The 14,646-nt window shown below is 44.2% G+C and overlaps 1 protein-coding gene across 1 annotated transcript in view; it reads right to left on the bottom strand.

Annotated features, from left to right (window-relative positions):
• PLEKHA2 (pleckstrin homology domain containing A2) overlaps positions 1-14,646 on the bottom strand; it is a 70,285-nt gene that overhangs the window by 4,256 nt on the left and 51,383 nt on the right. The window contains exons 7-13 of the mRNA XM_037812505.1: positions 12,309-12,449; positions 11,600-11,746; positions 11,223-11,291; positions 10,759-10,819; positions 8,393-8,402; positions 7,814-7,877; positions 74-151 (exon numbers count right to left, since the gene is read on the bottom strand). Coding sequence (XP_037668433.1) covers positions 74-151; positions 7,814-7,877; positions 8,393-8,402; positions 10,759-10,819; positions 11,223-11,291; positions 11,600-11,746; positions 12,309-12,449 — 570 coding nt within the window. The remainder of the gene's footprint in view (positions 1-73; positions 152-7,813; positions 7,878-8,392; positions 8,403-10,758; positions 10,820-11,222; positions 11,292-11,599; positions 11,747-12,308; positions 12,450-14,646) is intronic.

The raw sequence follows: 14,646 nt of genomic DNA, 5'->3' as shown, positions 1-14,646 counted from the left end.
GGCTGCTAGCCTGCTCAAGGAGAACTGATCTCCAAGTTGGCACTAACCATGCCACAGAAAGGAAGTGACTTACTCTAGGGTGGCACTTGAGAGCCTGGACAGCTGCTCCAATCTCCTTAATCCAGCTGTGCATGTCTTCTGGACTGTCCGCCTGCAAAACATCCACAACACTTATAGAGACATTTTGGGCACTGTGATTTCAGCTTTCAAATCTCTGACTCAATTTTGACATTCATAAAATCACATCATTAGAGTTGGAAGGGATATCAAGATCATCTGGTCTAGTGGCTTTCAGACTTCTGAGACATGTTTTCCTGAAAAATCTTATTTGACACTCAATAAATAAAACAGCTCAAAGTAGAGCTGCTCTGAGGTGGGGTAGAAGTCATAGTGGTGGGGAGGGGTTGATCATAGCCCTATCCCCTGTTGAAGTGCTCAGTCTCTCTGGAAAATAACTGACCTGGTCCAGCAGACTAGTTTTATGAAAAAAGGAAAATGAGGCCCAGAAAGCCAAAGCTCAAGGTTAAATGACTGGTCTCGATTTGAGTCTTACAATGCAGTCTACTTTCCTCTATAACCATTTGAACAGAATTCCGTTTTCAACTCCAACCCCATTAAAGCCAAATCCCTCTGTAAATCTTCCCAGATATGTATTATCTTCAGAAACAGGGCTTCTTTCAGAACACAAACTATTAATTGAATCAAGCCAAGATCTTAGGTCTGTCTTGAATCTCCATCAGGTCCTCAAGAGTTGCTAACAACATGTAGGACAATGCTAAGGAGTTAAGCATTTTCCCCCCAGAAACACCCTGCCAACCCCAGGAGGGGGCAGCAGTGACTCTATGAAGAAAGGGAAGAAAATCAAGAGGTCTAAGATTCATCAAGTGGAGCCCTTTGAGTTGCCCCGGCTCTCCAATTTTATAGTGGATTTAGTTCAAATGAATTTAGCAAACATTTACTGAGAGCCCTTTTCAGTGTCACACACTGCATCAGGGACCAGGCACAGGACTGAATCCTGATCTCCAGAAATTTACATTTGTTAACCTCCTTCTGTCCCACTGCACCTTCCCCTAATATTCCCACTCAAACAGAAAGTGTGCATTGACACGCAGGTACAAACAAAAATGTAAACACTACAACCCAAGAAGCCAAGTTTTCCACATCTACCCCTCACACTCCCCAACTCCCAAATGACATCTTCTCTTTGTATTGTGTCAGGATAAAACATGACCAGTTTAAAAAAAAAATCCTCACACTTTGTGCTGGTTTGGATGTATTGTGTCCCCCAAAATGCCATTTTCTTTGACGCGATCTTGGTGGGCAGATGTTTAGTTTGATTAGGTTGGAATCCTTTGAGTGTTTCCATGGAAATGTGACTCAATCAACTGTGAGTGAAACGTTTGATTGGATGATTTCCATGGAGCTATGGATCCCGCCCATTGGGGGTGGTTCTTAATTGAATCACTGGGATCGTATAAAAGTGTTCACAGACAGAAGGAACTCAGAGCAGCTGTGACGTTTTGGAGTGCAAATGAGAGACATTTGGCCATTGAAAGCAGATTTATGCTGACGCTTTGGAGATGTTAGCCCAGAGTTTGCTCCAGAGAAGCTAAGAAAGGATAAAACGCCCCAAGACCGATATTTTGAAGAATGCACAGGAGCTGAGAGAGGAGCTGGAACATAGCCTGTGATCAGCAGATGCCAGCCATGTGCCTTCTCAGCTAACAGAGGTTTTCTGGACACCATTGGCCTTCCTTCGGTGAAGGTATACTTGTGCTGATGCCTTAATTTGGGACATTCTCATGGCCTTCAGACTGTAGCTGTGTAACCAAATAAACCCCCTTTATAAAAGCCAATCCATTTCTGGTGTTTTGCAAAATCGCAGCATTAGCAAACCAGAACACACTTGCATTCCCATCCTTTTCTGCCACTCCAGACAAACTCTATGTGGTTAGATGTGTGCAACAGACACTTGCAAGGGACACAGTTCCATACCCAGGCACACTAGGTCAAAAAGGTGTCAGAACAGGTACCTAGTTAAACACCTCTCCCACATGCTATGGTGGCAAATTTACCTGCACATTCTCTCCACTTGCCTTTTTCCAGTTATTTGACAATTTGATGGTTTCCCAAGTGTTATAGATTGTTTGTGTCCCCCAAAAGGATATGTTCAAGTCCTAACCCCCGATCTCATGAATGTGATCCTATCTACCTATCTAGAAACAGGATCTTTGAAGATGGGATTAGTTAACATGAGGCCAAATTGGAATAGGGTAAGCCATAATGCAGTATGACCTCATAAGGAGAAGAAATTTGGACCCAGACAGGCAGGAGAGAGAGAAGACTGGCATGTGATGGAGGTACAGACTGAGCGATGACATAATGGCCGGCAAGCCACCCCCAGAACCCTCCAGGCTTCAGAGGAAGCATGGCCCTGCCCACACCTTGATTTTTGACTTTTAGCTTTCAGAACTATGAAGCAATTTCTGTTGTTTTAAGCCACCAGTTAGTGGTACCTTGTTGCAGCAGTGCTAGGAAGCTAAGACGCCAAATCCATCCCTAGTCCAAAAAAGACAGGGCAAATCTCCAAGGTCCTTCCAGAAAGTACTTGACCAAGATTGCAGCTAGCCTGTTCCACAAACAGAACTGCTGAGAGACTTAAATGAGCTCATTTAGAACAGTGTCTAATGAACAGTAAGGGCTCCATAAATATTAACATTGTTTTTATTATTATTTGAGGGACGCAAATGAAGCCTTCAATTCTATCATTATAGATGTGTTCACTATTCTCTCCCTGAAGCCTTTTTTTTTGGTTTCCTCATCCGCGAGTTGAAAATAATTCCCACCTCAAAGTGCGGGTAGCTGAGCTTGTGCCTCGACTTACCAGGCCTGGGCCAGGGGACTTGATATCACCCCCTGGGGAGGGTAGTAGGTACGGGCGTGAGTGCCCTCTGCAGCCCCCCCGAGCCTGAGGAGCGAGGTCAAGGCAGCTCCCTTTTCCTCACCCAAAATGCCACTGGCAGGGGAGGCTTGCCGGAGGAAACCGCCTTTCTCCCAACTGCCCTTTCCCCACTTCCTTATCTTACCCACATACTCCCTGGTGCCAAGGCCACTCCTGCCACCGCCAGCGCGCATGCACCGTGGCCAGAACAACCCCCGCCCGCTGCAACGGCTCCTGCGTCCTCTCAGAACCAATCCTAGCCCCTCTCCCTTCAGTATTGCCATTTTAGGCTACTTCACCTCCTTTCCAGCCCTGCCCCTCTTACCAGCCTATATAACCTGTAATCACCCCTGAATAAATCTCTTTGGCGCATACTCCTACTGGATGAAGAGTGTTTTTTGTCCTTATCGCCGCCCTCCACACCTTGCACGCCTCTCGCCGAGGACCTTGGCCACGTCCTCCGCCTCGCCCTCGCCTCCGGGAAAGAGCCCCCGCCGCCGGTACCCTTTAAGCAGCCCCGAGAGCTGAGGGCTCGGCTACCGGCCGCCACTCCCCCTAGAAGCAGTAACCCCGACCGCATCAAAGGATAAAATTGTCAGGATCAAATAAGATAACGTATTTGGGAGGGAAAAAGTCTGCCTTTGAATGAGACAGATGTAATTAAATTGCCCCTTAGTAGAAAAGCATTTATTAGAATTTCCCTCCTGGGGAAATGGATGATTAGGAAAGGGGGAATGCTAGAAAGCAGAGGGAAAGTCAGATACAGAGCTGAGAGAGAGACAAACATCTCCCTTGTCACAGTTTTACGTGGGAGACCTGGCATTCCCATAAACAGACTGGAAAATCCCCTTGACAATGCAATAAACAGTTTCTAGGGGTCGTAAGCTACTTCTGCTCCCTCTGCCACCTGGCAAAGTGCTTCCCACTGTATTAGTTGTTACCCCCACATGCAGGCCACATATCTGATTGGACTTTGAGGCACTACCTCACCAACAAACCCTGATCTTCTCTAGAAACAATCAGCCTCGGGGTCTTCACCCCAGCCTCTACATTACAAGAAATCACTGAATCAGAAAACTAGGAATCACTTGCTTGAACAGCTGAGAACTCAAGTACAAGAATCAAAACAAACTGTTATTTTTGGATGACTACCTAGTATACTTGAATTTTTTCCTTTCCTATTTTAAAGTAATAAGTGCTCATTAAGGACAATATAGTCCAATTCTCTGCCACTCTCTTGTGTGTCCCCTTCCAGCTACTCATTTTCTGGCAGATAAACCGAGCTTCTCCAGGTTTACTGAAAGAAGCAGGTCAGAATGGTCCTTCAGCAATGACGGCTACAACTGCAGGCACCTGAGCAACAAACTGTACTAGGAATCGTTATATTCTTTCACTTACTCCATGAAACACCATTTTTACCTGGAACAAATGACTGACAAACTGTCAGTCAAACTTATTCAGACCTAGGTATTCTCAAAATGAATGAGTCTGTTACTTCAAGGAAAATCATGATAGTTTTTTTTGCCAATGATAAATTTCAAACTTTCAAAGCAAGTATTACCGTCTCAGAAAATTTGTACCTACCTCCATGAGCTTGCCAGCTTTCCATACCTCAAGGGTTGTGATGAGATCAGTGGTGATAATAATGGATGTTATTTTTTTGACATTAGATAACAGCAGCATCTGGAGGATATGCGTACCTCAACAGGACCACTATTTTCCAAATAACCAATGAATACTGTTATAAAATCATGCATGGGCAAAATTCAAGGTGCAAATCTGACCGCTGGATTTTAATGTAAAGTAAATATGGCTTCAGATTCCACATTGCTCCTAATAATTAAGAAATTACCACTTGTGAAGTTTTGGTGTAGAATTGGAGGAGAATATCCACAATTATCCAAAAAGGCTATTAAAATACTCATCCCTTTTCTAAACATATATCTGTGTAAGGCCAGATTTTCTTCATATTCTTCCATCAAAACAACATATGGCCACAGAGTGAATGCAAAAGCAGATATGAGAATCCTTCTGTCTTCTATTAAGCCAGCAATAAAAGAGATTTGCAAGAATATAAAACAATGGTACTCTAATAAAACAATGCTAATCATATATATATATATATTTTTGGTTTGGAAATACAGTTTTCATAAAATATTCTACTTAAATTTCTCTTTGGGGTCCTCAAAATGTTTGTATAAAGGAGTCTCGAGACCAAAAAGGATGATAATCTGATTTATTCTAACACCCTGGTTTTGTGAATGAACCTTTACAGGCGTGAAGTGACTTGCTCAGGATCACACAACTAATCAATAAAGAGCCAAAATCTGGTCTTCACATACTTTTTTTTTCTGCAGAATAATTTTTTTTTTTAGCTGCACATATATTTTTATATACCATTATAATGGTTTTTAATCTATATTCTTCTCCTAGTTTCTATTCTCTTTTAATTTAAGTGCTATAAACAGATTTGTCCACCCACTCATTTATTTATTCAGAAATGTGAGGAGCAGAAGGGGGATTAGGAGTGAACAGAAGCTTCTGGTAAATGTACATACACTCATGAAGATGGTTCAAAGTCCTCTGAACATTCTTTTTGTTGGGCTTCATGTCTCCCAAATCACTGTCTCCAGTCCAAAGCTGTCTCCTGAACTCCTAGCCAGTACAGTTATTCACTTAAATATTAATTTAGTGCCACCAGTGTGTCAGACACCGTATATCCAATGGCCTTCATAACATCTCTCCTTGGATTTCGCACGGACCCTGTAAACTCAGAACCACATATGCTAAACTTGTCTTTCCTCTCAGCAGTTCCTCCCCTGATGGGCACAGTCATGGGTGACTCAGCCACGCTGAGGCTCAAGCCAAAATCCTTTCTCCTCTCTCCCTTGACCTCCATATCCAACCAGCTCTCAAGGCCTGGAAAGTCTACTTCTTTAGCATCTCCTCAATTTTCTAATTTTCCCCATCTGTCCTCATTCAGGCTTCTTTTATCCCTCACCTGAATTACTGCAACAATCTTCGAACTGGTCTCTCTTAGTTCTATCCTACCCTTTCCTCAACTGTTCTCTATGTGACATTAGGTCAAGTCATCTACATATCATGAAAGGGGTCAGGGTTGAGGGTTGTCTTCTGTTTTATAGATGAGGGAACCAAGGTGCCAAGAGTTAAATAGCTTGCCCAAGTGACATTTTTAAAGGGAAAATCTGATCTTATCACTCCATAGTTTAAATTCCAAGGGCCTTGATTCTCAGGATAAAATAAGAGTTCATTACAAGGCATAAAAGATTATGGACCCTCCATACCTAGTTGTCAAGCCTCCCTTATGCTCTATGCTCCTTTCATCAATAGGCTTTTTTATTATGTGCTGTGCCCTTTGCCTGGGACATTCTTCTCCCAACAGATACAGCTTAGATGTGTCTTCTTCCTTCATTGGCACAGCTCCTTTCAATGATGTTGTTTCATACATTTTGTCCTAAGTTTAGATCCTTCTGTCACAGTGCACATTCCATCCTTTGATCCCCCCATCACCACCTAAATGATTTAAACTGGAATACATTAACATTTACTCTTTGTGCTGTGAAGTTCCATGGGTCTTGACAAATGGATAGTCATGGTTCCACCATTACAGTAGCACAGAGAATAGTCTCGCCACTCTAAAAACATCCTCTGTGCATCACCTATTCAAACCTATCCCTCCTGCCCCTAAACACAGACACTGGTTTTCATTGCCTGTTTACTAAACTATATTTCCTTCTTGAGTTCAGGGTCTGTACTGTTTAACATGGTGTCCCCAGCATGTCACAAATGCCAGACACTCTAAGGATACTCTACAAATATCTGTTGAATGAAAGAACTGGAAAGTCTTTTCTTGTACCTATAGTTTAAACCTTTGTCCCTGAGTGGCAATTGTGACAATGAGTAAACAGCTCTGACACCTACAGCAACCCTTTCTCCAGCTCCTAGTTGTTCCCAGGCCTCGCCTACGCCATCTCTTCCTGGATGGCAGGTGCTCATCTGAATAAAACCCACAGATGGCTAATGCTGCTAGCAAGTCTGCTGGCCTCAGGCAGTCGGGACTATGGGAGCTGCTGCTCAAGAATGGGGAGGAGGCCGAGACCTGCTATGGAAGAAAGGGTGGTTAGTGGGGAGACATACACGGAGCAGAGATGACAAGGAGCTGGGAACCCTGAAAAACTTTGCTGGGGGAGCTCCACATTTAAACCAACAGACAATGTGTCAGTTTTAATGCTGGAAAACCAGTATTACCATACTGCTGTGTGAATTAGAGCATGGTCTGTGGATTACTAGGATTTTGGCCTGAAAGTCTAGGCCCGGGTTGGAAATCTGCCTTTCTAGCTCTTACGGTTTTAGAATGACTTGGGAGGACTCCAAAGCTGTGGGTGGAGGGAAGAAGCTTCTGATGACTGAATCGTCAGAGCCCAAACAATGGCTTTCTCTGTGCAGCTGCGCTGTGCACCTGGTGCCTGCACAGGGTCCCCTGTGCTTTTGTCCTTCCGCACACAGTGATGTCCACACACATAACTGGGCTTAAAAATACCCTCCAAAGGAGAAGTGAAATCACTGACCAGTTCTCCTTTTCTCTGCTTAGTTGGAGCCCAGCAGCTGAGAGCAGCTGGTGCAGACTCACATTCCCCAATATGGCTGCTCAACCTGCTTTTATTATTTTATGGTTGGGAAGCTTTTGGCAAACATCCTGTTTAGAAAAAATTGGGGCTCAGATTGACTATCAGGGGCTAAATTTACCACCTGTCAACAAAAGAAAAGAGAAAGCAAAGGAAAGAGGAAGGCCGATTAGTACACCATTCACAGAAATGGAACTTTAAAGTCTTCTTGAAATAAGTGTTTTACCTGTACATAGAAGGTCCTGGAACTTGTTATTATTTCAAACAGGTTGTCCCTCATTAAGAGATCACTAGACAAAGAAAGAAAGAAAGTTATCAGGTATGCTAGTGTACACACTGAGGACTTGATTTCCCCTAATTTAAGGCATCAGTGCCCTCTACCATAAAAAAGGAGGGTGGAGGTCTGCAGGCCATCTTTCCTTCAGCTCCTGCCTCAAAGAACATTCCAGGGGTTGCCTCTAGCCTCACTTCCTGGAGGGTCTCAGGGCTTTTGTCATCCTTATGCATCTCCCCACCAGTTCTAACAAGATACAGCTCCTTTCCCTCTAAAACCTCCTGCTTAGTATCTACCACACTCCTTACCTCCTACAGTTTTCTTTTTTCTTTAATGGCTAAGATGTATAGAGTACTGTGTGCAAAGCACTGTTTTGACTGATTTTTTCCCGCATTTTTTCCTCCAATCTTCATAATTCAATGAAGCACATGTGGTTTTTCCCATTTTATGGATGAGGAAACTTGGGCTCAGAGTGTTTACATGACTTGCCCAGGATGCCAAGTTAGTAAGTGGCAGAGCCAGAATCTGAACCCAGGTCTGACTGCAGAGCCTGTGATTTTCATTACTCTGCTACTGTTTGCCTCTCTTAAGGGAGCCAAATCTCCAATTTCTAAAACCTTCCTTCACCCAAGCAGCAACCTCATCAACTTCATTAAGTTCTTGCTCTCTGCCTCACTGTTCTGGGCATAGGGCATGGAGAGCTAAAGAGGAGAAAAGGAAAGTGAGAGGAGACTACTTTAAGATGCTTCAAACTGGGCATGGACTGTGGAAGAGAAATCCTGACTTCTGTAAGGAAGAAGGCAAGAAGTAGCTAATGTTCCATACCAACTCTTAAATCAACCAAAATTATTTACAGCATTAAATGCCTGACATGTCCATCCAGTATTGGTGAGAAATTTATAAGGAATAGACGATCTAACACCTACCCAATAAAAGAGCACAGTAATGTAAGATGTTAGGCTGTGTGCTATACGCCTAGAGATAGAATAATTCCCAGAAAGTACTGATCACAGGCAGAGTTGGCTTCATGAATGAAGACTTGGAAGGAAACGGCAGGGCCCTGGCCAGTGAGATGGGTATCCAGGCAAAGAAGAGCAGGGACTAAAGACCCACGTGGGAGAGACAGCAAGACTGGGGTTGGACAGACCTGAGGCCAAATCCTGACTCTACTTGGGGAAAAGTTATTCTGAGAAAAATTTTAAAACTCTGTGAACTTTTGTAACCCCAATTGTAAAATGGAGATGAGAAGACCCATTTATTTTATTGGGCTGGCCTCTGTAAAGACCAGTTATAATGTATCACAATGGGTGACATATAGCAGTCACCTGAAATACATTTCACTAATTATCATTACTTTCTCAGTTTCTGAATAGAGACGGCTATTTCTGGCTAAACCTTTTAAACTGTCCAAGCACATCCAATATAATCACACAATCAACTACTGAAGAGGTGAAAGCAAAGCAGGTAGGAAATCTCCACCCCTCCCATATCCATTTCTCATGCTACGTGCTGCTTTTTAACTCAATTCTATGTGTAACAAATGTGCATTGACCACCGAGATTCCCCTTGCTTAGGTTAGGGAGAGGCCACATGATTTCACAGGTCTGGAACCAACAGAGCCCATGGGGACTTCCTTCCTGCTGGTCTTCAACTCCTTTAATTCATTTCGTCCCTCTCTTTAGCCTCACTCTGGCAGTTACAGATTTAAAGAAAGTTGGAGGCACTCCTAGGAGTGAACCTCATCTTAGTTCCCTAAATGGCCCCCACATGCCCAGGTAATCTTATATCTGCACAGGGTAATGCCAACAGGGTCAGGAACAATGAGGGTCTAGTCATGCCCAATCTCTCCCCTCCTCACTGCATACCTCTTGAGCCACACTCCGGAACTCCCAGCACAGCAACTTTCATGAATTATATGTTGACACTGGGAACTTCCCTAATCTTCCATATTCAACAACTGCCTTTTGCAAGACTCAGTACAGTGCTTTTGTACTGTACACTCTGTCTTCCTGTAAGACCCTCTCATGCCTTCATGACAGAACAATCTACCTGCTGCTGCTAATTTCCCTGATGACTCTAGCTGTCCATGCATGGTCCATGGGATGGAGAGACAGACACATAAACACAGTCTCTAGAGACTGCAGATTGAGGCTTCCTAGATGTCCAGGGTCTCTAAACTTAAGTCTCTAGAGCTTAGTTCTAAGGCTGTCTGCATTTGGTGTTAGATAAGGAAGACCTCTTGACTAGGGGCCCCAGGTCCCAAACTCATACTGTGCTCCCATAGCACTTGAAAAGTAACCATTTCCTATGGGAAAGAGGAACACATTTAAAAATACTTGTTCTTCCTGCCCAATGTGAGTAACACAAAGTTGCTGTGAATCACACTTGTGCTCATGGAGCATCAGAAACTTTGTCAAAAGGAGGATAAGAGAAAAGGCATAAGAAGTCCAGGGAAGAGGCCCTGGCTTAAGCAGCGATCAGACCAGAGGTGATGAAAGGTTAGGCACGGTCTAAGGGCTCAGCCTCCTCCTCCGAGCCCAGGCCTCCCGTAGAATGAGCACCCAGCTCTAACACCTGAGAAGCATCTGAACTCCACTCTCCTCTGTTTCTATATTGTTTCTTTTTCTTCATTGGATAATTAGGACGTAGGCTCATCTCCTTAGGAACTAGAGTAAGGTAATGGGAAGAGGAGTAAGGTCTGTTCAGTGTCATCTTGTAGCTGTGTCAGCTTGGATGCAATGAGTCAACTATAGTGAGATGTCAGGCTCCCATCCCTGGCTCTTGAAAGAAGAGAGACCCTTGCCTAGAACCTCGGAAGGTAATAAAAGATCAAAGAGGACAAAAGGGGGTTTTGCCCAGAAAAGAATAAGGAGAGACAACAATTACCCAGACTTGACCCAGGCACTCATGGGTCTTGAGAACATCCTTTAGGAATATAGTGCGCAGTGGTTCTCGGTCCTGGTGGGAAAATAAGCAAAGATGGGTAAGTGAGTTTGTCTGCAGAATGCCACACTCTAGCTGACAGATGCCACTCTCTTGTCAGAGATGGCTGACTAAAACCAGGATGGCAAACAAGACAAGGTCTCAAACTAAAGCATCAAGAGGAAAAAAAAAAAAAACACCCAAGATTTTCTACGGTTTTGACCACAGAGCAGCTCACAGCACAGAGAGAGGGAGGAAGTCTGGGCCACTTGAATATCATCGTGAAGACACACACACAGGAGGATGGAGACAAGAGGAGGCGCCTGTGAGGTCCATGTGTGCCCTCACCGCTACAACACTCACACACCTGTGGTGGGTGGTGCACTCATGTCTTTTGGCTTCCACAACCTCTCAGAAGGGCCCCAAAGCTACTACAAACCTGTTCACACTTGAAGTAGCAGATGGTAAAGTCATCGAGTGCGAAGAAACGACGTTTCCAGCTCTTCCGCTGACATAAAAAATAAAGAGCAGGACATTAGGAAGAGGGCTCTAGCATTCTGGAGGGTGATTTAATTCTAAACTCCCAGGGACCCAGCCCCACAGAAGCCAGGCTCCCACATTCAGATGTCATATCTGACATCTCCTATCCGACATGCTGGGTGAATGTCCAGTTCCAAACATCTGAACAATTTGGGCTGCGCTGGCATGGGGGACTGCGGTGCCTCCTTCCAGTCTCCTCTCCCCTCTGCTACCTCTTTGCCCACTGGCTCCGAGGAGTCTTTGGAAACCCCGGCCAGACCTTGTGCTGACACTCACCACATTTCCTTGCTTCACGCAGTAGCCACTCTTAATGAGGGGAGGCCCGGTGGAAGCACGGCAGCCTGACGTGGGGATGTAACTCTGAGACCTCCGAAGGATGGCGTGGGACCCAGGCTCAATCGCTTCCTGCCCATCCCCACCATTCTATAAGGAAACAGTGTCAGGGTTAGCACCTGCTGCTCTCCTGGATACAGCCACACTCCCCACCCAGGCCCCTCTGGCCAAATTTCTGGCCACCTTGCCACCATGTCAGTCAAAGAAGAAATAACCAAGAAAATAAGCATTTACTTTGTTCCTGTCAGGCACAAACAAAGCTCAGGGAACTTGGGCAAACCCAGAGAGAGGGAAGGACAGAGAAAGCAAATTAGAGGAGGGGATAAGCACCAGAACGGGAAGAGGGACAGGGGTTTGTTTCCAGCCTCACTTGCCTCCCTCAGCACCACATCCATGGGAATTTTAAGTGCTCATCTCCCGTGTTTGGTGAAGAACTGTACTGGCCACACGCTTCAGGATGGGGTGGCCTCAATTTCTGCACTGCCATTATCCACATCTACCCCTGCCCTGTCTTTTCCTGACTTCCCCATCTGCAAGAGGTCCCCAGCTCCCATCCACCGTTCTCCCCAGTCCAGCCCTCTGTTCATACCACTGTCACCCCACAGACACTACCATCCCCCCACCACACCCTGGCAGCCCCAGGCCCCGGCACCTGGCTGATGGGAGTGTGGACCACCACCCCTCCTATGATCTCTGTCTTGTAGGCCACCTGCGGCTTCTTCTCCAGAACTAGAGGAACTGCTGGGCTCTTGATAACCTCAGTAGCCGGGAGCAGGCTCCCACCTTTGGGTACCTAGGAAGATGGGCAGCAAGGTTGATGAATTAGGGAAGGGGGAGGGAGCAAAAATAAGACGGAGGAGGTAAGAAAACCTAACGTGGTACCAAATTATAGTAAGACATCTCTTTTCTCCCTAGCCCATTGATCCATACCAGAATATGAATAAATCTGTCAACAATCCCCTCCACACACAGATACACATGTACTCAACAAATTTATTGAGCAGCTATGAACCAGCACTTCCCTGGCTAGGGACCAAAGATAAAACAGCAAACACAGATATAGACCCCACTCTTGTGGCACATACATGCTGGTAGGGAAGACAGACCGAAAAAAAAAAAAAGGCTAACCAATCATTCAGAATAATGTCCAATGGTGGTGTGTGCCATAAAGAAAATAAACAGGAGCTGAGATAGAGAAGAGCAGGGAAAGTACTTTAAATGGAGTGATTAGGGGAGATCTCCAGAAGAGATTTTTAAACAGTAAACTGGAGGATGAAAAGGAACCAAGAATGTAGGGAAGAGAGAAAGAGCATTCAGGGCAGGTGGAACAGGTAAAAATCATGTGTGGGGTATGCTATAGATTTAAGAGAGCAAGAACTTTGAAGCCAGGAGCTAGGGGTATAATTCCTGACCTCCCACTAAATGACTGTCAGTAAATCATTTAATCTCTCTCTGTCTAAACTGTCTCAACTATAAAATGAGCAGAGGAATAATAGTTATGTCATAGAGTTGTTGTGGTTACCAAATGATAGAGCATATACATTTTAAAAATTTTAGAAACACAAAAATATAAAAGTAACATAAAATATCTAACATTTTACAAATGACACTAATATTTATAAAAATAGCTCTTTCTAAAGGATGACTTATCTTTCTTCCTCCGTGACAGTGTTATAACTCTGTGGCTGATCAAAGAATCACAGAATTTTAGAGCTATTTGGAGACCACAGCCCAGAGGCTGTAAACTGATGGACAACTAGTGGCCAAAGGCAGAATTTGTCTGAATTGTGTTTTGTTTGTTCTACATAGTGTGTTTTTTAATTCACACTTAAAATTTGGGCTATTTCAAGTAAAAATCCAGATTTCCAGCCAAGCATCAGTTCCCTCTGTACATGGGGAATATGTTATTCAGTTTGCCACAGTCCCTACTACCTCCCCAATACCGAGGCTACAGGTCAGACACCACTGATCCTTATTTACGTTATTGTTTTTCTTCCTCTTTGTCTATTTCACTCATTTAAACTGGAATCTGCAAACTCTGATGATATCCTTCATTTCATAAGAAAAAAGAACGACCCAGAACAGTCAAGTCATTTACCCAAAGCCATCATCAATAACTGAACTGAGATTAGACCCCAACTCCCAACTAGTATGCTCTCCACAGCATCTTCTTTACAAGAAACAAATGCCCTATTCTATCTGCCAGGCAAATTACTACAGACCCTGTGAGAAAAGCTGAAGTCCTCTTCCACTTCTAAAGCCTTCAGAATCAGTAAGTCCTTCAGGACTGACAATAGTCTAGAACCCTTCAAGAGCCACAGCTTTATGATAACTCTGCCAAAGAAAATAATCAGTGACTCTCATTCTCCTGGCTGTGTGAGAGAAAACAGTGGTTACCATTTCTACGGGCCCCCCACTTAGTGCCAGGCAAGGTGCTAGGCTCCTTAGGGCATTGTCTCTAATCTTTGCAGCAATAATATCAAGTAGGCATTGTTTTCTCCATTTTATAGATGAGGTAACTGAACTCATTAAAATTGCTTTGCCCCCAGGACTGTCTGATTCCCCACTGCTAAATATTACTAATCAGCGTAAGCCACATCTTCTAACCTTCTCTGAGTTTTGCTTTCATGTGAGGGAATTCTTTAGGGCTGTCAGTTATTACAGGGGTGTTTAGTCATATAATCCCCAGGGAACAGCAGAAATTTTCCCGGGGCCCAACAGCCCAGGACAAGAGGAGGGAAGTTAAAAAAAAAAAAAAAAAGATTCTGTAACTGATAAGGCAGAACAATATTCACCCTAATAAAGCAGCCCATAAAATTAAAAAAAAATTAAAAATTAAAAAAAAAAAAGGAGGCAGTAACATTTTAGAGTTCCCATGACCAGAAAAAAAGGACTCTTAGAAGTCTGGCTGCTGTGTTTCCACTTTCTATCTGGCAACTCACCTAGAGAACCACTGGTAGTCACTGTTAATGCCCCTCAACTGTGGGCTG

This window comes from Choloepus didactylus, chromosome 20 (genome assembly GCF_015220235.1).
Source record: "Choloepus didactylus isolate mChoDid1 chromosome 20, mChoDid1.pri, whole genome shotgun sequence".
Taxonomy (NCBI): Eukaryota; Metazoa; Chordata; class Mammalia; order Pilosa; family Megalonychidae; genus Choloepus; species Choloepus didactylus.
The sequence above is the reverse complement of the archived record's forward strand: the minus strand, read 5'-3'. Positions and strand labels throughout refer to the sequence as shown.